General features: G+C 44.8%; 2 protein-coding genes and 1 long non-coding RNA gene across 5 annotated transcripts in view; 2 read left to right on the plus strand and 1 right to left on the minus strand.

Moving 5' to 3' along the window:
• Positions 1–23,564, minus strand: part of LOC124314010 — a 379,219-nt gene that overhangs the window by 336,992 nt on the left and 18,663 nt on the right. The gene's annotated exons all lie outside the window — the stretch shown is intronic.
• LOC124319963 lies at positions 2,232–4,901 on the plus strand. 2 transcript variants are annotated; one of them, XR_006913667.1, is made up of 4 exons: positions 2,232–2,328; positions 2,439–2,495; positions 2,685–2,792; positions 4,226–4,901. It is a non-coding gene; the product is annotated as an uncharacterized LOC124319963 (long non-coding RNA). The 2 variants fall into 2 exon arrangements; XR_006913661.1 differs by having other exon boundaries at positions 2,442–2,495.
• The window catches only part of LOC124314183 (rho guanine nucleotide exchange factor 2-like), a 63,685-nt gene continuing 45,823 nt past the window's right edge, over positions 5,703–23,564 (plus strand). For both annotated transcript variants that reach the window (XM_046779302.1, XM_046779311.1), the window contains exon 1: positions 5,703–5,922. In XM_046779302.1, the coding sequence (XP_046635258.1) occupies positions 5,754–5,922 (169 nt within the window). In that variant the 5' untranslated portion in view covers positions 5,703–5,753. The remainder of the gene's footprint in view (positions 5,923–23,564) is intronic.

The raw sequence follows: 23,564 nt of genomic DNA on the forward strand, positions 1-23,564 counted from the left end.
CCCTTAAGCATTGATAAGTTTGTAGTTTTCCCCCTGAAAAAAAAGGTTTTTTAACCGAAATGTCTGGTTTTTTCTCTTTTTGTCAGCAAAAAGAGAAAAATTTGCTCTTTTCCTTGTTTTTTTAACTTTTTTCCCCATTTTTCTTCCCTATCTGATGTTTTGTCATTTCGCGCCAACAAATTTCTTTTGGCGCTTTACCTTTTACTTTTCGGGTAATTTTTTTTTCTTTTTGTAATCAAAAACAGAAAAATTTGCTCTTTTCCTTGTTTTTTAACTTTTTTCCCCATTTTTCTTCCCTATCTGATGTTTTGTCATTTCGCGCCAACAAATTTCTTTTGGCGATTTACCTTTTACTTTTCGGGTAATTTTTTTTAACTTTTTTGAGTTTCCGCCCCCTCGTTACAGTCAATAGTAGTATTTCATCCAATTGACAGCGTGTGACGTGTACTGATATGGCCTTTAATATCGAATAACCCATTGCTCCAGTGAAGCTGAATATTATTATAGGAAAGAAACCCACTACCCCTTGAGAACCCGAAACCCAGTCACTGAAACAATGTAGTCAAATAGGCATCAACAACGTGATGCGATGCTGCTAATGAGCACCTTAGCTGAATCTCTCTACTCGTGTTGAGACATGATTGAGGAAGTTTGAACAGACAAACCTTAATCAAATCGGAAGAAACTTATTTGCGGAACAAGTGCCCGGATGGGGAATCGAACCCGAGGTCGACATGTGAATAGGAATACCAATTGACCCCTTATCCGACTCGCCCATCCGTGCCACATACGTAGAGTTAAGCCGCTAGAGGGCTATGTCGTCTGTTACGAACAGTTTGAAGTGTCAAACATGGTTTTTAATCAGTAAAATGTTGTAAAAACCCGTTAAAATCACTCGAAACCATATATTCTCTTTCGTAAGCTTCTGTGATTTCATAATATGAATTTAATCAGTTCAGATTAGTTGCTGTTTCAATACCGACGGTGATTACAACCTCATTCGGCGGATCGGGAACGACGGAAACGTCCAAACGCTGTTTATTACTGTAACCAGCAGAGTTTATTCCTATCCATACCATACATGGCGTTTAGCTGTACCAATCCATCCATTTGATGTTTTAAAATTCGCGCAACCTTATCGGAAACTTTATACATCTGCTACATCTAGCGGTAAAGAATGAAACCCCACCTAATTTTATTATAGCCGTTCTAGTGTCGCAATAGTAATTCCCGTTCTAGTTTCGTCGTTTAAATATGGACGTTCTAGTGTCGGGTGGGCGATCTAGTGACGCATTCGAAATACATCTAGCGGCAAAGAATCATTCCCCAAGTTCTTATGTCGCTAAAACCGTTCCAGTTCGATGCTTTCGCTTTATTCTTCCGGTTATATCTCTTCGAGATTTGTCTTCCATTTCTTCCGTTTCTTTTCCTCTGCATCGCGTCTTTTTCCTCATTTCATTTTGCTTCCGGTGAGTTTTGTTTACTTGAAAAACTAAAACTGCACTGCTCTTCCCGTGCTACTCCATATGGCCTTATTTATTTCTTATTTTTTCTTAAAAAATTTAGTGACTTTCTTAGCCCCGTTTACATTTACATTTACGACACGCGGAGCATTTACTTTATCAGTTCCAATCCGGACGAGCCGGAAATGTAAGAGTTGCAGTACCAGATTCCGCGCGAGAAGCGCATCTGGATCGATACGATCCGGGCGGCCGTGGAACAGTGTCCGGAAGACGAGGAAGGGAACGTGCTGAGCGAAGGCGAGGAGCAGCGCAAGATCCAACAAACAGCAACAACAACAACCGGCTTCCTGCATGGTCGGCCCAGACTCCGCTCGTCCTGCAGTTGAACGGCGACCAACATCAGGCAACGGGATTGGAGCTGGTCCACATCGTCAGCACGCTCCTGTGTCTGTTGTCCAGTTAGGCGACGGCCTTTGAGTCGTTGCGCAACGATTTCCTGGCCGAGATAATAATTTATAAGAGTAGAAAATTATGCTGTTTTATTTCATTAATTGTGATTGGTAAATTTCCAAAGTTCCCTCTGTAACTCGCAGAGCTTTTCTTCAAAAAATAATAGCTAAAGAATGTAGTAAGAAATATTACCGCTAGATGTGCTGCTGTATACAGAAAAAAGTTACATTATTACACCTTTAGAGGGCAGAGCTAGACCGCCGGCCTAGAGTTAAAGCATGCTACAGGAATTCATCATTCATGGTGTCATCGGGTGTAATGGCGAACATTATCCGAGTCTGTCAATTGTCAACTCAACACTTTGTTTGGGTTTTATTTCACTAGACGAAGTTGTTTTTATTATTAACTGATCGAGGTAAGCATCCTAGTTATTATTCCTGGTCTAAATTATGACAACGACGCCACCCAGCGTTCATGTATAGTCTAGTGGTCGGATAAAAATAATGCCGATGGAAATTTTTTTAGTAGGAGATGGTGTTCTGTTGGATGAGTGGATTCCACCTCTCTTCTGTCTTGCCAAAGGTATAAAATATTTTGATGGTTCACTTTTTGCTTCACCACTGGACAGACCCAATGCCATTGCAGGGGATGCTGAATTGCAAGAGAAGCCGCTAAGTGATGTTAGAAGAATGAATTCCCAGACCACAATTTAATATTAAGATTTTGTTTAATTTCATTTCTTACGTTTACTTATTATATTTTTATTTAAAGGTTTGGTGGCCTTTTTGGACCCCCTTTTCCTATCCCGCCTTGGTTCAACTTCTCAGCGGATGGAGCAACCTGTAGATGGGTGCCTGGCCGTACTTCCCAGGCTTAAAGGTAGGTTGTTGATTGTAAATCTTTACTGAGTACGATTATTCCGGAGCTAGGCGGTTGACTATGGGACTGTTGTCTCTGGCCGTTTTTATTTACAAAGTTAGGGAAGCGACGTTTAGGGCTCATTCAATAACTCATTGGTAGAACGACTGCAGATCAGGAAATCAGGCTCAGTGTTGTTTTTTACCACACCCACAACTTTGTCTGTGAGTAAACAATCAAATTCAAAAAATATTTTATTTAAAAGCAACAAGCTAAGTGCAACTAGAAATGTTGATGACCATGAGGGACCTTGCGCCACATCAGCACCTTCTCGTTTCATCCGATTAAATCTATTGGTTTTCTCTTCGGTGATTTTGGATGATAAAACGAAACGAACTTCAACATATTTTATGGTGACTGGTGGTGACTGTAGACGTTGCTGCCATCAACTTTCACCCTCGCTCGTCTCAATTTTGTGTTTTACATACCAAGTGAAAATTTTTGTTTCCGCTCTCTCGTATGATTGGCAATCATTGACTATTGACCATGTCATCCACTTCTCTTCCAAACCTGTCTGTTCCATTGAATATCAATTTCTATCTAGATTCTAGAAGAAAGAAAAAAACGAAACATTTCATCAGGTCTGGTAACTGGTTTAGCACCCGGCAAGAGAACTAGCATCCAAATTTAAAGAACGACGTCCTCTTAGGCTAGTAAATTTTCCCCATTTTCCACCATTTTCTTGCTTGACTGCCAACATTTTCAGGGAGATCGCATGCGGATTTAAATAGAAAATTGGTTAAGATTCATCGGAATTTTCTAATTGGGGAACTGTGTTATGTCACTAGCCATCAGATTATTGTTGGATTTGTGGTCGTTTTTAATATTGGTTTTCCTTGTCTTCCTAATATTTCGTTAAGAGTGAATAGTGAAATGCTAAATCAGTTTTCATTTGATTTCATTTTTTGAGCTAGGTTTCAGCAAAAAAAAAGTGCCTTTCAAGTTTTGTGAGCATTTGAAGACCAGTTCAAACAGAGCCATTAAATATAATACTCGGTCGGTATAGGCCCTTTCATGTAAATTGACGGACAAGTAAAATTCTTGCGGGAGATGCGCGGACTAAGGTTGCTGTTTAGCAGTCTCGGCTAGGAGTTGTCAAGGAGGAATTATAAAAGGAAAAAAGCTATCGGCCTCCCGTTTGTTTTGTGTTGAATTATCTTTTTTGTTGTTGCAAAGTTTCCGTGTTTTGGTCGACAGTTGTTGTCGTGTGTTTGTACTACGATTTGACACTCGACTTTGAATGTGTCGACAAGTCTGGATGTAGAGAGGCCACAGAAAACGGTGACCTCGATCTTTTAACTTTACGTCAGTTTGACTTGATTTCATTTCATTAGTTGTGCCTGGCATTTAATGTTGATTTTTTTCTTTTGTTTTTACATTTGCATCTCTTGCAGGTTCCCACTTTCGAAATGGCACACTACATTGAGCAAGGTGAGCTTGACTAACTTTAGATAACAATCAGTTGTGTTTTTTTTTCTTCCCGTCAGGCATTTATTCCTTTCCCCATTTCTGGAAAACCAGTCACATTCCAATCTGAACGCTGCCAATTTCCAATGCTGTTTTCCTATTGTAAAGCCAGCTAGTGGGCAACGATTCCTTCCCAGTAATGTTTTCATAGCAGGAACGGCAGGTGCTGCATACCTCCCCAGGTCCCCATTTGAGTTGTTGTGTGTTTCGACACACACACACCCAGCATTTGAGAAAGCCACAGGCAGCCCCTCTATTCCCACACAGCAGCAGCAGAAGACACACTTGTTGCCATTGTTTTGCCTTTTTTTCACCGTCACACATTTTTTGAAAAACGGAAAAAGACGGTCGTGAATTGACGCAGCGGTTACGAAAGGAAAAACACACCTTAATGACTCAAGTTTAAAAGGGCGTGATGTGATGGGGAGGAGGATAAAGGAGTGGTGTGGGGGGGACAAAAGAAATGGTAAATGTGTCATTTTTGGGGCGTTTGTTGTACAACACACGCGGGCACAGAAGAAACTGTACGGGACGCGCATGTCCGTTTTTTGTATGGAACAAAAAATCCAGCACCGAAATGTTGGTGGGGGGGAGGAAGAAGCAACCACCTCTTCTCGGGAGCTTTTTTTAACAGTGAAATTGCCCAGCGGTCGGGACTCGGGATCGTGGTGGTTTCAGTGGCTCGGCGGCTGTTGGTTCGTTTCGTTCTCATGGGGTGACACACACACGCAAACTGTGCCAGACGCAGAGAACCAACCAACCAACCAACCCACCCCGTCTGCACACACCTGCAACAAGGACGTTTTTGTGTATACTGGGAAAAGTTGTTGCGGTTGTTGTTGTGATATATATTTTTCCTCCGGGAGTTTGTGAGGAAGAAGAAGAAGATTGAGATGCAATCACAAACTGTCGGCGACTGTAAAGGATCACCTCGCGCGCCGATTGATTGACTTGTTTTTACTTTTTTCTTGTCTGGGAGGAGTTTGTGTGTATGTGTGTGAGTCGCTTTTGGCATTGATTGACATTGTCCCAAATCCAATAAGGTTCAGCCAAGGGTAAGGGATACTAACCAGGCTACTACTGCACTGCACTGCGTGTGTATATTTACGCCTTTTTTATTTATTGACTTGTGATCCTGTTTTTTATTGTATCCCGAAATAGAATTCCCGTTTCATTTTTCTTACTTTTGGCTCTGATTGCATTTTAGAACTTTACACGTCGAGTGAGGAGAGCGGTGCCGAGGATAGTGACGAGGACATCATCACCGATTACCTGTCGCCGCTGGACGACAAGTCGACAACGGCAATTTGGATGCAGGAGCTTCGGCCGCGACTTCATCATCATCCCCTGGCGCCGCCGTTGCCGCTATTAACGTGGCCGCAATTTCCACTCGCTTCTACTCAACAGAATCTTCTTTCTTCTCCTTCTTCACTGAGAATCTCTGCCGCCGAGGATATGGAACCAGCCGGAGCTGCTGCTGCTGATGGGGGAGTAGGAGGCACAGACGACCGGATGATTAGCAATTACGCAACCGCTGCTGCTGCTGCTGCTGCTGCTGAATCTATTCCCATCATCAGCGTCACGCAGCATTCACCAGCCGCTTCCAAGGCCTTCTTCATTTTAGGTGAAATTTCCAACCCATTTTCTCCTACTACTCCGGATGAACGACTCAAAATGTCCATCCCATTATTAGTTGAGAGGGGCGTAGTGATCTAATACCAAGACAACCGATCCGGCTGAGGTGTGTGCAGTCATCATCGCCCCCGGCTGTGTACACGTTAGTAGCACTTTGAGTGTCTGTCCGGATTGTGCGAAAATCACTTTTTCCTTTTTTGTTTTTATTTTGTCGGTTAAGCTTCCCCGTCCCAAGGATTGGGCAACCACATATAAAGATATGTGGTGACATTATAAGATAGTTCTTCAAGAGGAAGAGAAGAACTATCAAGTTAACATTATAAGAGCGAGAGAAGCTGGCTCTGGTTATATTGCCGTCATAGTGTAGTTTACTCTCGCTGCCGCTGGGGGGAGGCCTTTTGGGGGCAACATAAAAAAGAGGCTAGATGAAGGGGAAAAAAAGGCAGTCGGCAGCCGCAGCCCTAACTAAAAGACCTCAGCTTCGTCAATCGCTTTTAGTGTTTTCTCTCAGATGCCGCAGAACGTCAAAGGGTAGAAAAGTAGGAGCTCAATAAGCTGTTTGTTTTCCTCCCGCGTCCCTTTGGCTCCGGGTCTCTCTCTCACTTTCTTTTCGCCCTAGACTATTCGCAAGCCAGCCAGAAAATCCCAACTTTGTAATCGAGTTAAAGACTTTTCTGAGATCCTCTCTTCGTTGATCAACTTTTTTCTCAAAAAAAAAAGACGCAGGGAAAGACTATCATCATCGGATTCATCTTGTCCTCTATGTAAGTTGTTGCAGTTCGTGTCTTGATAATCCTCTAGTGGCCGGCCGTGTCCGCTGCCTAAGAGGAAACGTGACTGTTGCGTGTTATTGTTTTCCCGGAGGAAGGGAAATGGAAAGAGAGAGAGAGAGAGAGAGAGAAAGAGCCGGAACAAACATGAGAAAAAAAAAACAACACAGAAGGGGCAGCAATAGGCAAGAGTGAGAAGAAGAAAAAAAAAAGAGGTGGTAGAGTAGCCGCCATCATCCGTCGAGCCCAACCGGAACAGTTGGTAATTGATGGGCACTTGCTATTTTTTTCGGAGGAGCCCGTCTGTCTGCACTGGAAAGACAATCATTCAAACGGACGGAAGTAAATCATTTGAGATGGGATGAAATGCAGTTGGGAATCATCTTAGAATCTTGAAAATTTCTTTAGTTTTTTTGTTTTTTTTTTTTTGCGTTTCCAAAGTTAGGATAATTATGTTGACAAATTCGAGTGAAACTCTCTGAAGTGGAGTGCATGAATTAAGATGAATTTGAATTTCCGTGAATTGACGCTCAAAGAACGACAGTGGCCTATAGTCGACGTAATGAATTGCTTTAGTTTTTTCTTGCCTTATTCTGTCGTTCAATGGCAACCCTCGGGCTTACAAGACTGTCGAGAGATTTGTTGTCGTTTGCTTTGGGAAAAGAAAAAATCTCCCCTCTAGTTCTTTCTTCTTTTCGCGTCTTTTTCCTTTGCTGTTATTTACATCCGGTTCGGTGACAGCTTTCTCCCTCCGGGCCGTCTCGAAGTGAAACGAGAAAGGATGTCCGCTCTCGCTCCCGCTCCCGCTCACTCATGTATTTCTTTCTCATTACGAGGCTGATTCTACAAATGCGAAATTTCATTGCCAGTTCGTCTTGCCAGTCTGCGGATGACTGTCGCTAGACACTCTAGGAAACGAGCGTCTTGACTCGGAAAATTCATAGACCCAAATAAATAGGATTCGTGCTATGCCGGAAGCATCGCCAACAAATTCAGACTCGCAGGAGAATGCATTTTTTATTCTTATTTGATTATTGTTACTATTTTTTCCTTCTCTTCTTTTTACCAACGCCCCCAGTCTATCGATCCTGGCAACATCTAGCGTAGTTTACTAGAAAAGAGTTTCCGGGGTTTTGCTTGGGAATGACCAATTTGACAGCCGCTAACTCCATTCGTCAAATTTACGTTTGCCTTTGTCTCTTGATTTGTGATCTTTGATTGTGATTTTTCTTGATTTTCTACATTATTGTTTGCTGGCGAGTAAGAGATAGCAGTAGACACCGGGTCTTACTGTGGCGACATCTACTGAAGAATGACAGTACCAAATGGGACGTAGCTTGATGCGGCAGGATTCTCCTGTGTTCCACATCTCGGAACTTGAAATCTAAATCTATAGCCTAGGATTAGAGTATTAGGCGAACAGAACTACGCAATCAAAAGTTGTGTGCGACTAGGGCAATAATCTAACTGTCATTGAAGATAATGAGAAACAGTTGTTGATTACACAAGCAAGGTTGGAGCCGGATTCAGGATGCATGTAAAGGGAGACGGAAAAGCCTCCGGAGATTAAGGGAGAGAGACGGGTGCATAGCGGACGGAATTGGTCCAGGCCTTGAGGCAGGGGGCTTGATGGATTTGGCCTTAATTGACGTTGCGATACTGTGCCGATTAGAGTGTACACGTTTGCTTTGTGTTGTGTGCGCTCTGAGAAGCCCATTGAACTTTGGTGCCCCTCTCCGTTCATGTCGATGGATGAAAAGATCGATTGGAGTTATACCCGTATTGTTTTACTTCCTGGAACTTCTTGCTCCATTTCCGACATTTTCTGTTTTTGTGTGGTGCTGTTGTTTTCGCCGTATGGCGCTGCAGAATGGAACTGCGATAGAAAAGCCCTAATGCGTTTGGCATTTCCTCATTTTCTGTGTGGATTTAAAGTTATTCCACAAATGCCTATATTTTCGGTTGAATGTAACTCCGATGAAAGCGCCGTTACGTGCCGTAAGCGACGCATGCGACCTTTTTTTTCTTTCTTTCTTTCCTTTTCAATGTGATTTTCGTTATTGGATGTCGGTTGTTTGATCTCTTGATTTGTTTTTGTTGTCCTGTTTCGACTCGAGTTCAATTTGCCCCCTATTGATCCCCCCCTAACACACTTTTAATCGATTCGGCTGTGAAAGATATGAAGCAATATATCAACTATTCGTGCCTTTGAAAACCTCGCGGTGACCTTTTTATAGCCAAAGGAGCGTCTACAATGGGAGTTCAAACCGTGGAGGTGTCGTCGGCCAGTCGTCCAGGCGCGGGCAGTTTGATGTCACCAGCGCCAGCATTGGGCGTCGCCACCGGGACCAATGACGTGGAAAAGGGCGCCACTGTACAGAAGAGCGGCGATCAGTGGGGCAAAAACGTGCAGAGATGGCGCAACGATAACATTGACATTGGCAAAGGTTCGTAAGTTCTACAGTTTATATAATACAATATCATCGTGGAAGACAATCGAAGGGGCGGACAAGAGCGTCTCCCGCTTTCGCTGTCAGAGCCCCTTTCTTTCACGTTGAATATTCGACACGTAAGCTGCTTGTGTGTTTGTTCAAACTACGGTATTGTAACGGAAGAAGTAGCCCGAAAGTATTACGCTGCAGCTTTGATGATTCGAGAAGAGATAAGTGTCGATGCTGAGAGCGAATAACTAACAACGGCGCACACCGTTGGACAACGTCATCGATCCAATTTCTTACACTTTGTTCGCCTTTCGGATTTTTTTTTCTTCCTTCCGGAATCGGAATAAACCCCGAATACTCTGCCACTTTTGCAACTTTCGCTTTCGGTGTATCTCCAAAGTAGCTAGCTAGGCAATGAACCTCTTTGTCTCTTTGTCTAAGGATCGAGCCCGCTTCAAATCCAGTGAACTATGGATCAAATCCAATATATAATATGGTGCATCATCTTCTTTCAGACTTCTTTTTTTTTCTTCTTCTTCTTCAGATGCTTCCCCTCGTTCGTCTTTTCTTGTCTTTGATATTTCACAGAAAAGGATCGCTACCGTCATTGACAAGCTGAAATCGATCCAGCAATGGCAGTTTGACTACTACTAACGCAAGCACCTTTTTTTAATATAAAAATATCTGCCAGATGCCTGGAAGCGGACGGGGAAGACAACAAAGTCAACAATAAAAAACGAAATTTAAGTTCTCTATCTTCTCGGTTGACGTCTTTCATTTGTTTGGCTTTCCCATATCTCTCCGGCCATGTAGCTCCTCTGGGGATGGATGAACGATTCCGATTCTGGCGAAGATTGCGAATTCTCACAAAAATTGAAAGTTGATGAAAAACGGAAACGCTAGCTCTTTATCTTCATCCGCGCCTAACATACTGTTAACTGTCTGCTGCGTCTTTCTTTATATTAGTGTCGGCGTCTGTGCTGCTGCCAGAGGCCAAAAAGGTTTCATGATTGATATCTTTTCAGTTGGAGCCCAGAGTTAATCTTCTATAGCGTGCGCGTCTACTTTATTTTTTGTTGGTTTTGTCTTGGTTGGTTTTTTGCTCTCCTCTTGTTGTTGTTTAAGTGATGACTCGGATACCAACATGACAGGTCCGTTTGTATGGGACTCCTCGGGGGAGCCAAGCCGTGATTGTGTAGAAGAGAGAGTAGCCCAACAAAGATGCCCTGTGTATATGCGTGTGTCAAGAACATCAGGAAGGTTTCGAGAACCGTCTGGATGCACTTTGAACGAGGTATGGTGCCCGTTGACATCCGCCAAAAGTTTACACTCCACTCGAGAAAGAAAAACGACCCAAACTCTCGTTCACTCACTCTCTCTTTTTTGTCCCCCCCCCCCCCTCTCGGGATGGCTGTTGTTGTCGAAGGCGAAGAAGGCAGCTTTGTTGTTGTGTCAAAGACACAACCGTACGTTGTGGACGAGTTTTCGGCCTAAAACGTCTTTATTTTCTGACCATCCACTTTTCTACGAGCGTCTTGGGTCCGTCGGACAGAATGGGGCGAAGCAAAGATGTCCGTCCGCGGGTGTATTTATGTGACTGACTGGCGAAATGTCCGTCTATATCAAATCAATCTAATTCCATCATTCCCTGTCCTTCCAAATGGGAATGGAGCGACAGGAGCAATCTCCTCATTTTCCATAGAGATGCACTGAAGCGCGAGCAAATATCCCTCTTTTGTGGGACGTGTCCTTCATCCAATCTCTAGCACGACCGGTTTTTTTCTTTTTCTATTTTTTTTTTCTCAAAACGAGTCGCAGAGACAGAAATTCATCGGTCGTTTGGTTCCGTCGGTGATGTGTGTCATTACCAGGTCGACTTGGTCACGCAATGGCCGGGAGGCCACGAGCCTGTTCTTTTTTTTTTCTTCTTCTTTTCCTTTTCCTTATTTGGGCCTTTCGGGGTGTGCAAGGGTTTCGTCGTCGTTTTCATGCTGCTTCTTCGTTCTCTCTGAGCGAGAGTCTCTCAGTTCTCTTTTGCCTTGTGCTCGTTGGGTTGTGCTCGATATCGTCAGCCAGAGCCAAGAGTCGCGCACAGGCGCTGGTGATTCGCAGTCACAACTCGGTCGTCGTTGATATTAGACGAATAACGTGCATCTCTCCTTCGCTCCCGACGCTTCTCGGTTCACGTTCTTCAATTGTTTTCTCTCATTTAAACGGCGCGCAAGTTAATTTATCCGAAACTCTTTTGACTGAAATTGTTTTTCACTTCATCGGTATCAGCAAATTGACAGAAAATGACAGGGCGGTGTTGTGCTCATTCGTGATTGTTTACTTCACGAAAGGGTAGCGTGATTGTTGATACATAGACGCTGACTTGTTTGCCTAGCATTTTTGACAGCCGAGTCTTTAATCAGTTGGTTCATTACTTGCGAATTTGTGGAGTGGGCGGTTGAATCCGAAAAAGAACATGGGTCCGATTGATCCGGAAGGAAGCGATACGAAAGCTATTGTAACTGGCTCACCCTCATCGGGTTCTTCATCTCCAAACATGGCGGCTTCGGCTCCGGTGATGTCGAAGACCGATGAGAGACCTGCGGTGACGACGATTACCATCACGGACGTGGATGGAACTCACCAGACCAACGGAGAGGCGGCCGCATCGCCTGGTCCGGTCCAGACGCCCGTTGTCGCTCACCCTCCACCAAGCGGCTACTCTTCCGTCTACGTCAATAATAGGATGCACAACATTCAATTAGGAGGTAAGACATCAAGATGAGGCCAAATCTTCCGATTTATCGTTCAAGCCTAGAAGCAGTGAAGCACCTAGAAGTTTGGTTGATGCAGTGACAACTTTCGTCTCCAGGATGGAAAATAAGATAGGATACGTCTGCAACAAAGAGACGGAAGACGAAATATTTTTCGAAAATGTTATTTTTCAAAACCAGCCGGAACTTGCGATAGATAGCCTCAAGTGTTGCGCGCCACTGTTGTATAGACCCGCCAAATTTGAAAATAGCGGAAAACGGCCGAATAAAAACGATCCGATCCGTCCTTCATCTAGTCATGAAAATGAAAATAAAAAAAGGACGACCATAATGTTGAGTAATGATTCATGTGACTTGCATTTGCGCGCAGATTGCTTAATGAGGTGAGAGTCTAGAGAGCGGCGGCGGTGCGGGACGAGAGAAGGGGCCGCGGCGACGGCCAGTCCGTCTCACGTTTCCCCGAGGTTTCAAACGGCAGCACGCAGAGTCGCATCGCACTACACCGCATGCACCGTAGAAGGTCTTTCCGTTCTTGATTTTGCCGCATAATTTTGTTTTTTAAAATTTGATTTGGCTTCTGCTTATGTTCTGTTTTGTTTTGAGCGAATTGAAAACGCCACCGCCGCCCGCCTTGAATCGACCGTTTATTACGTGAGCAGCAGCGCATATTATTGACGACATATCAGTCGACGGCGAATAGTTTTGTTGCGATATTTCGACGCTGTTTGACATCCAACTCTCTTTTTTTCTTTTCTTTATTTCTCTCTCTCGGTGCTGCTGCTCCCGCATCGTTCACTTATGACCATCCTGGCTCAGTCTCTTCTTTTTCTTAGCCTTGCCCTGAATTACATTCGCCCAACCGAAAGTATACAACTACAACAGCAGAAAATAAAGAAACAAAATAAAATAAAAAGGGGGAATAATATCTATATCACTTGGATTATATATTACGTATATATATGCGCTGCTATGGCATATGTCAGAGATAGAAGGAATTTTGATTGTTGTCCGTTGGCATTTGTTTTTCTTTCTTTCTTGATTAGCCTTCGTGATTTATCATTTTATATGAATATGACAGTTTTGGAATATTTTTTGGGGCATTTTCTTGCTGTGTGTCGCCATATGTCCCTCGTTCTTTCTCTTATGTTTTTGTACTTTTTCAAATATTGGCAGTTTGTGGGCTGCCAAGTATTTGGCGATCAGGTTCGACCGGATCGTATATTAGATATTCATACATTTTTGGGGGATTGACCTTTTCTATCACCTGTTGTTTTTATAAATCGTAGAGAAATCGTCTCGGTTGACTTTGATTTTGCTTGCGCGATTGACCGAATTATTGGAGCGAATCAAAATCCCACGGCTGCTGTATCCCCCCTTCTCTCTCCTCGTCCTCCTTCCCCCCCCCCCCCCCCACCGTCCAGCAATCTCCTCGCGTCTTCAATTTCGTACACACATTTTGATTTTAAGAGATAGAAAATGCGCAATTGGCGCGAGCCAAAGGTTCCAGCGGAAGCCGACTTTGTTTTTTGTGATGCGTGCTGTGTGCTGGGATCCTGCTGGTTGGTTTTATAAACACCCTTTGATCCCGCGACAGACGAGAAAACATGTTTACAATCTTATATTTTTGCGCTCGGCAAAATACGGTAATTTGTATAAATATAACAAAATGTTTGGACGCTTATTACTGATGATCGTGTTCGGTCGGCTGCTTTTTTAGGAAGCCAATTCCATTCATCATTGCGGGCAAAAGGGACCGCGAACCAAAACAAAACTGTGGGGGCCACTGAATTGTTGTTTTTGTCAGGAGTTTTTATATTTAGGAAGAAGAGGTTTTGAATGATGTTGGCCAGGAATGACACATGTTGTTGTTGTCCGAGAGCTGGAGCGTGATATACAACATTTTGGCAGGACATGTCAGTCGAATGGCGACGACGTTCTGTCTGCGCGATTCTCCTTGAGGTGCGTGCGCGAGCACAGCAACAATCCTGTTTTTTTATTTGATTACACAATATAATATTTTATTCGCCCGTTCTTCTTTTGATTCTCTTGGCAATTCCAGGCATTCCGTTGTTTCCTTATCTCATTTTAAACATATCTTTTTATTTTACCCCGACGAAATAATAATTTCAACGCCGGGTTGACTTATTTCGTAAGGAAGATGATGATTTCCTGATGACAACCTTTTCTCCTAGACCAGAAACAAAATTCCTCTCTCTTGCATTTATTTTTGAAATTCGCGCTAAAAAAGCCCGTTGGCCCAGGAATAGAATGACGATGGCGTGACTGACATTTCCACCCACAAAAAAAAAAAAAAAAAAAAGTCGGTCGATTGTTATATTATTCTTCAATTATTTTTGACAACCGCCTTGATTGATCAATTTCCCTTCCCCCTTCCAAAACAAAAAAATTCCGCCAAGCGGAATTATTTGTGGTGCTTTTTTCAAATTCGGGAATAACTAAAAACATACAATGTCGTCATTATCAATTTTCTGTCTATTTTTTTTGTTCTTCTTCTTAAATTCGTGAGAGGCGACGAATTTTGATCTTCAATCTGATGAGCGCCCATCACTCAGGGCAACATTACAGCAGAGCCCTGGATAAAAAAAAAAAAGAAAAAAACTGGGCGGAACTGCGCTGTGTGAGCTGAGACTGTAACTAACAGGAACGAGCTGATTCCGTGAATCACGATCGTTCACGAAACCTGTTGATAGAGCGAGAAGAATAGAAAAAAAAATAAAAGAATTTATTTTTCCAGGATTTTGAATCCCCTTTGTTATAATAATATTTTCGCCGTCGAAATACCACAGGGTGGAGATGAGGGATAAACATGGGCGACGGCCGTTTTTCTCTCTCTATCTAGCCTTTCTCTTTCTCTCGTCGTGTACATTTAAAATCATGATCCATCTTTATCATAATATATCCTATGTAGGCCTAGCCATATTGGGGAACAGTTTTTAATGAACGGCCAGCTGCTGCTGAGGCCGTTGTTGCGCGCGGCTCGGACCGCCGGTGTGCCGTTATGCACTTAACATAATGGTGATGAAAGTTGGAGAACTCCAATACTTAACAAGTTCAATGACGATATTGTGAGAGCGAAGGGGAGTCATGACAAAAACAGCTTTTCGCCTTGACTCCTGGCTGCTGCGGGTTGCTGCTCGTTCCAGCAGGAGCCTTGACATGGAAAAGAGGGAGGCTCCTTCATTTCAACGGACGACGATTTCTCTGGGAAAAGGCCTAACTAGGTGGGTAAAATAATATGTAGGTTTTTTTCAAGCTGTTGGAAGCTGGAGAGAGAAAAAGAGAAATGAAACGAGCCTATATATATACATACACACACACGCGCGTTTTGGTGGTTGCGGGTGGTCCGGTTTAAAACAAATCTCGGACGCCAAAAAAGAGCCCAGCGAGAAAGATGAGTTTCTGGAATAAGGCAAAGGCAACTTTTTTTTTTGGGTTGTGTTGTAATCAAAGAAGAGAGAGAAAATAAAAGAAAATAACAATTTTGGATGAGCCTCCGCCAGAAAACTTCAAAACAAAAAAAAAGTTGATTATCAAAACGGTTTTGCCTTATTCACTTCATCAAGGAAAAAACAAGGCGCACATTCGGAGAGAGAGAGAGCTGCTGCTGCTGCTGGACTTTGCCGGCGATATAAAAGAAGGAGTTTCCTATTAGCTCGGCGTCTAGACTGTGCCAGGAAGAATAGGGAGATCCTCTGTAAATTAAAATGGGAAAAGCATAACAATAACAACAAGGGAAGAGACGACGACAAAGAGAATGGAAGAAAAGCCATCAGGATATTCGGCTGGAAATCGCCTTGAACTGATTGCCTCAATGAGGAGAGAGAGAGACAAAGAGAGAGAGAGAGAATGACTCAGGGGAAGAGGATTGCGGACTGATAACTCGGCGGGTCCAATACCTTGTGCAAATGACTTGGACAAGATTAGAAGAGAGAAACGCTGTCTGCCACACGTTCGGGACTTCCTCCTGGGCGGCTGCTGGTTGAGATCAGGATCGACGATATTTTTCTGCCGAATCGGCAGACCCATCATCAGCAGCAGCAGCAGCTGAGAAACGGACGCCGTTGCCTATAAAGATGTGAAGGTGAAAGATGAACCTTGTGTGATATGGTACCGAACATGAAGCCTCTCGTCATTCGATCCCCCCGGTTTTTTCGCTGCTGGGAGCTCACTCACTTCTTCTTTCTTCTTCTTTTTCTCCATCGTTTGGTTGATTCCATCTCGTCGTCCGCCCATTTGATTGAAAGCCAAAACGTGATGCGGGCCCCAATGAAACCAACCGACCAAAAAAACTGAAAGAAGACAATACAAAAAGGAGAAAGAAAAAGAAAAGATGATGATGACGACGACCAGAAACAGTGACTTACTTCCCTTTAAGCTTTTGTAGGTCGCCCCCTCTCGCTCTTGGCGGCATCCCAATAGCTCTGCATGGCGGGCGAGCATCACATTCCCATCACTGCAGCAGCATTGGGTGTATAGTTGTATATTTATTGTTGGTACGAAACTGGGGTATCCGTCGGCGCGCGTATTATCGGCCGCCGCCCGGCCGGAAGGACGCACAGAGACAAAAGTGATCTATAGCATAGAGCGAATCGAGTCCAGCACACAATTTCTAATAGAGATCCCGGTTCTCAAATAATAGCTACGCGGATATTTCGCTCCATTCATTCATTCTCCTTTTGCCAACCGAATTTTCCTATCAAAATTTTCATGTCGAAAAAGATCGGGGCCATCCGTCACGTGCGGCATGTCACAACTTTGCTCGACTGACAGCGCGACGAGAGACTATTCCATTTAAAAATCGGATAACAAAAGAAAGAAAATGGAAAAGAGAGAAACTTCAAAATAATCCTTAGAAATCATCAATGCGGAAAAGAATTTTTGTCTATTTCAAACGAACCGCGCGCTCCGATTCCTGTGAAAAAAATAATCAAAAACGGCCAGGAAAAGACTCGAAAAAACCGCCAACAACTTTCAAGGTTGGCCTTTTCGCCGGGCAGTTGCAGCAGCACAGGAAAAGGTTTTCTCATTTTCTGCCGTGCCAATCCTTGGCGAAGCCTATCAAAATAAACTATACAGTAAAAGAATCAGAATCAGAGAAACTTACATTTTAAATGGCGTTGAATTTATTCCAAAAAAGGTAAAGAAAATCACGAAGAAAGCAGCATGAAAAGCAGCAAGAACTTTTGACGTGACAAGAAAACAAAGCGATGTCCGCGACATCTAACAAGGGTAATTGGTAGTTGCTAGTTTGGCTGGGTTGCCGACAGAAGAACTCCACCGACAATAGAACCCCAATATTTGAAATAATTTAAAAAAAATTTCTTTTTATGCGACAGTAGAAACTCCAACGACAGTGGAACTCTAAAGACAAACAAAAATTCAATTGAGTTCTACTGTCGGGTTTGAAAATAATTTTAAAATTGAACGAAAAACGAATTCAAGTCCCGAGTTCAGTTTTGGTCAATGTATTTTTTTGTTTGTATTACTTCACATAACAGTATTGGTGCTCCATCGTTGGTATACAGGAGAAGGGGTGGCGGGAAGTAAATAGGCTGTGTCTTTCCTATTTACAGATTATTAAAAAAAGATGCTCCTGTCGTTTGATTTCCTTCTCCTTCAATTTCTTGGAGATTTTCTTGTCGACCGTGCCCACCCAGGCCTCGGCCTCTTCGTCCAGGATGCCCAGCTCGGGGTCCAGATCCAAGTCTTTGATATCGGCAGCATTGAAAACTGTTTTGTATCACAAATAAGAATGAATATTAAATCTTATCAGGAGCGGGAAATTTGAAAAATTAATTATTACCTCCTTCGATGGTGTCGTGTCCATCTCCTTCGTTGGTTCTGCAACGAACCAACCAATAAAACAAAAAAAGGGGAAATTAATAAAAAGAAAGAAATTTAGTTTCAACGAAATGAAAAAGAAGTGGAGTGAACACTCACGCATGACTGGGTTGATCCTCGCTGGGAGTATTGCTCGGATCATTGGGATCCTTGTCGGCGCCGGCCCCGCATTTGCTTCAATTACCAAAAAGAAGAAAAGAAACAAAAAAAAAGTCCAATTTCAAATTAGAACGAGAAGAAAAGAAAAGGAGAAAAACAATCAACAACAAGTCCAAGATCTAAAACACCAGGGGGCTCTGCATTCGTCACGATCGTGCGGGGGAGTCCACATTCACGACATTTGGCTGGACCGAAAATTACCACAAGGGATTGTCATATCATGCAAATGATTCATTTAAACCATAAAATCAAAAAATTAAGACACGAAAAATCAAATTGAAAAATTGGGAAATTGGCAATCCAGGAGGGGGCGGATGGACAGACAAGAGACCAAAATTCGGTTCCGTTGGCTTAAAAAAATTCGTCGTGCACAACATCCAGACGACATTGACATCGACGTGTGTTTGGTGTGTTGGTTTGTGTCGAGTGTGTTTATTACGTACTTGACGCCGAGTTTAGCGGCGACGCGCTTCCACTGCGACCGTTGCGACAAGCCGCTGAGCTTGCTAACGGCGCTGGCCAAGGCCAGTCAATTTTTTTTTCAAAAGAACAAGCCCAATCAAGATAAAAGGAGAAACAAACAAGAGAGAGAAAGATGAAATCCAACACTTTTGCCATCGGGCGGGAAATTCAAATTTAAAATTTAAAATTTGGGAGGGAAAATGTTCGTTTTAAATGAATTGAATGAAATAGATTTGAGAATTAAATGTTTTACCTGTTGCCGAAGGGCGGACTAGCGATGGGGGTGCTGGGCGTCTGTGAGGAGGAGGCCGGCGTGTTGGTGGCGGCCGTCGACGAGGAATTGGACGACGACGGCAGGGTGGAGCCGATCGACTGGGCCACCGACCAGGTGCTGCCGCTGTTGTTGGCACTCGATCCGGCCGTCACGTGATTGTTGATGGCCGACAGTCCGGCGGAAGTGGCGGCCGACGAGGACGACACCGAGTAGTAAAGGGAGGAGCCGGCCGACGAAGGATTGGAGGCCGTGAAAGCGGCGGCCCCGACGGCCGAGTGCGACGACTGGAGTTTGGCGTGCCCGGCGCCCGTCAGGTTGGCCAGCGACGAGACTTTCCATCCCAGCGGGATGTTCTTGGGCACTTTGAACCGGGTGAAGTCGCTGACCTAGTCGCGACACGAGTTCTCGTGGACGGTGATGGCGCAGCTCTCGCAGCGCAGGACCGCCTTGTTGGTCAGCGATTTGGAGCAAACGTCGCACGGCTGGGAATTCGAATGGCAAACGGGCACAAACTGGTGCGGCTGCTTCAATTTGCTCTTGTCCTTTTCCTTGTCCTTGTCCTTTTGAATTGAAATTTTAAAAAAATTAAAAATTTGAGCAAAAATTCCGGAATCCGGAATTCCGGAATTCCGGAATTTAAAGATTTACTTTGCGCTTGCGGAAGAAGATGCTGCCGCGCTTCCGTCTCTTGGAAGAATTGGCGTCGTCGTCGTTCTCGAACCCCGGTCTGTGAAAAAATAAAATTCCGTCACGTGAGTTTGAAAATGGGAGGGAAAAATAGAAAAATCACGCGACATTCCGTTGGATGGGTGGAAAAATAAAATAAAATAAAATGAAAATAATAAAACGAAAAACTTACTCGGCGACGAAACTGCCAAGAGAATAACGGGACGAGACGTGATCGTGACTGAGGTGGTGGTGGTGGTTCAAATGCAATTCAGAGTCGTCATCGGTTTCGCTCTCCAAACCAGTGTACGACGAAATACGTGGGGACGAACTGAACAACAACAACAACATCCATTCAATTGGCGTGTGGGTTGGGACACGAGGGGCGTGGCGAAAATAAAAAAAACAAAACAACAAAATTGAGGTCAAAAACTGAACAAAAAAGGAAAATGAAAGAAAAAGTTTGAAAAATTACGAAGTCGGTCCAGCCGCTGTGGCCGTCATCAGGATGCCCTGCGTTTCCTTGGCCATCATTCCGGCGGCGGAAGCGCCGGGTCCGACGGAAGGGCCAATGATAGCGGCGGCCATGGTGGCGGATGCCGCGCTGCTGGCCGAATTGGAACCGCCCGCCGAGTTCTTGATGCTCGAAAAAGTCAGGGCCGTCAAATTGGACCCGTCCTTGACGGCCAGGATCGACGGAGTGGAAATGGATTTCTGCAGCGTCAAAATGCGCGGCGACAGCCACTTGGATGGATCGCCGTCCCGCCCGCCACCACCGCCGTCCTTGGACATTCCGCGCGGTTTCGTCGGCAGCGCCGGAATCAACTGGATGAAATTTTTCAAAAAATTGACAATTAAATGATTCAAATGTTAAACAAATGACTCGAATCGACTTACGGGAAATCCCATGTCGTTGAGTGAGTGGGTCGAGTGCCGTCCGGCCAGGACTTTGAGTTCGCCGGACGACAGAGCCGACGACGAGGTGGTAATTCCGGCCTGTCGGGCCCTTGACGAGTGACCACCTCCGGCGGCGTCTTGCTCGTTATCCATGTCGCCGCTGCTCAAACTGATGCTCCTCGTCCGTCCGCCGACTCCATCCAGAGCTCCTCCTCCTCCTGCCTCTTCTGCGTGCAAAGTGGGAGACAATTAAAACTTTTACATTTCTCCTCCGGTCGGCCGGTTGGTCGGCCATCTCGGCTCCTGGACGGGAAGAAGATGTGTGCATACCGTAAGTGATGCCACATGTGCCTCCGGCTGACGCCAATCCCATCTCGTCCACTTCCCACGGGCTGGCCCAGCTGCGTCGCCGCTTCGATCCGTTGGCCAGGCCGGCCTTATGACTGGGCCCTCCATCTCCTCCGACTGTGGAATAAAATTAACAACAACCCAGCCGACGGAATAAAAGAATAAATTAGTGAGTGAGGGAAAAGAAGAAAAGTGGACGTCAACGGGAGAAAAACGCCTTCCGGCGCATACCCCAATAATGAGCGGCCATTCCGGGCGGAGTGGGCGAGTCCCAATCGGCCAGCGTGGCTCCCAGCCAATTTGCCTCGTTGTTATTGCCATTTCCGTGGCCAGCCAATCCAGACGCAACTCCTCCTTGGCCACCACCGCTACCGCCACTTCCGCTCAGCGACGGGCAGGAAAGGCTCCAGTTGCATCCAGCGCCGACTCCTCCGTAGCGAAGTCTCCTGCCCACCTGCGACTGCACATTTAATTTCAAACAAGAAAAACAAAAATTAAATGGCCGAAATCAAATGAAAAATCTCTGCTGGGCTCCTTATTGGCCCCCCTCCTCCCCACTCCCCCCTTAATGACATTTCCAACCTTCCGGGCGGATGGTAAAAATGGAGCGGCAGCCGTTGGCAAGTTCCCAATTCCCGACGAGATGATCAAATGAAACGATAATTGAATGAAAACCGCCCAGTCAAGTCAAAATTCCAACTCCTCCCTGGGCTCCTTTCCCCCACCCTGGACAAACTGGAATCAAGGAGCCAAGGAAAGTCAAAAGTTGTTAAGTGCTTTTAAGGAGCAACTGGGGTCGGGTGCGGATCGATTGGTGGTGGGGGGGAGTACTTGCTTCCATCTTGATTTTCATTAAGCAACAGATATCTCCTCAAAGGAGCTGGGGGAGAACAGGAGCCGTCTCTCAACTCCGACTGTTTTATTGTTGTATGTAAAACGAGGAGTCGGCCAATAGTCTCCCATGTCATCGCACCGTTTCTGCGTGTGTGTGGGGTGGTGCTCCTGGGAAGAGAGACCCTGGGCCGGCATCCGCGTTTGTTTGTTTGTTTGTTTGTTAAAAAAAAAAAATCCAGGAGCGCTCCTTTTATCTTTGGCTCAAGGTGGGTGGCCCGCCCAATGCAAATAACTGGCGAAAAACGTCACGCAGGCAGACTGGGCGCCTGGGAGTCGAGCAAAAGTTTTTTGTTTTTTTGTTTTCTTCCCCGTCAGGATCTCTCGAGGGAAAGAAGAGAGTCAAAGGGGGGAGAAAAAGAGAGACAATACGGTTGGCAAATGATAATGACAAAGGAGCTGAGAAGAAGAAGGAGCCACCAGAGAGATGAGAGCAGAGCTTTAAGTCATCATTAAGGAGCCTGAAAAGAAAGAAAGAAAGATGAAGGAGATACGAGCGGCAAATCCGCTAATCGATGCCGTGGTGCCCAACTCTCCTCTCTCGCCTTAACGAGCAACTAAACGCAAACCAGCACGAACCCATCAACTCGAATCATCATAAATATCAACCTGATTGCACGTTTTTCTTTCTATAGGAAGCTGATTCAATCGATTCCTCCTCCTCCCTGGGCCGTGACGTGCCATTTTTCGCCTGGGTTGAATTTGATGGATGATGTGTCGGTGCTCACCTCCCGCCATCATCCATCAGATTATTCTTTCCCCCCATTTCGGCACGAAGCGCCAAAAATAAAAAAAAGTTATAAAAGGACGGGCGGATGGATGAATGAACGTCTCTATCAACGGACGATGGGAAGAAAAGAGGAGATCCTGCTGAGAAGGTGATGATTGCCAACTGTATACCTGGAGTCGTAGTGTCTGCACGCTGACTTGTCTCATCCGCTGGATACTCTCCTGGATGCCGTGCAACTGCCGAAGGTTGTCCTCTGCAAAATAGAAAAGAAAAAAGTTCAATTCAATTAAGGATCGACAAATGATATAAAAACGGGAACAAAAAAATTCCTCCATTCAATTTTATTCCTAGAAAAATCCAATTGTCAATTCAACTGAACCCTGAAGGAGAAAAAAAATCCTTTCAGGAGCGCCAGACGCCGTCAAAATGAACAACAACAACATCAATCGGATATCCAGGGAACTCTATACTATACCAGAATGGAAAGGGAGAAATGAATATTGATAAGGAAAAGGATCGATAGGTATTGTCAGGATCTATCCCCTACGACCCGTTGGAACATTTTCCATCCATGTCCCGTCGTCGTCGTCCCGTTTCCAAGAGTTTAGTCCGTTTCCATCTCTCGTCTTTTGTGCCCAAACCTAAAGGGGCGCACTACTACTACTACTCCTACAACTACTATTACTACACACTCTTTCCTTTCAGCCTTTACACACACACAGTGTGTGTGTTGAGGACGGAGGCATCTGCAATCCAATCGATAAGAATAAGGGCTAGAGAATGCCATAAGTCGGTGGGACTGCCGTTAAGGAACGAACCCAGGGCCAGGAGATAGGTAGTAAGTAAGTACACACTATACGAGGCAATATAAGGAGCTCCCCACCCCAAAAAAATAATATTATTATTGTATCCAGCGCAACTACACCCGGCCAGTAGGAAAAAGAAAAGTCAAAGACGGATGAAAGGAGAAGAACTATCAAAGATATATGTGGGTGCCCAATCCTTGGGACGGGGTGGGGGCTAAACCGACAAAATAAAAAGGATTTTCGCACAATCCGGAGACACACACACAAGTGCTACTACTAACGTGTACACAGCCGTAGAAGGGGGCCGAAAGGTTCTTTCTCACACGTTATCGATTTTCGAAACCTTTTGGGCCAATCACAAAATACAAAACAAAAACAGGATTCTATTCCGGTGGGATTATTATTTTCTCGGGTAGGAATGAAATTCCATTTCCGTCGGGCGCATCAGCGGCTGTGGCGGCTGCGGCCGGTTCAGGTTCGCCCAGCCGGCGACCGCGAAGCAGCGCCACCGTCAACAGCGATCTCCATCATCTGAGGCACTCGGGCGACTCTGGAGACAG

Source organism: Daphnia pulicaria, chromosome 1 (assembly GCF_021234035.1).
Source record: "Daphnia pulicaria isolate SC F1-1A chromosome 1, SC_F0-13Bv2, whole genome shotgun sequence".
Taxonomy (NCBI): Eukaryota; Metazoa; Arthropoda; class Branchiopoda; order Diplostraca; family Daphniidae; genus Daphnia; species Daphnia pulicaria.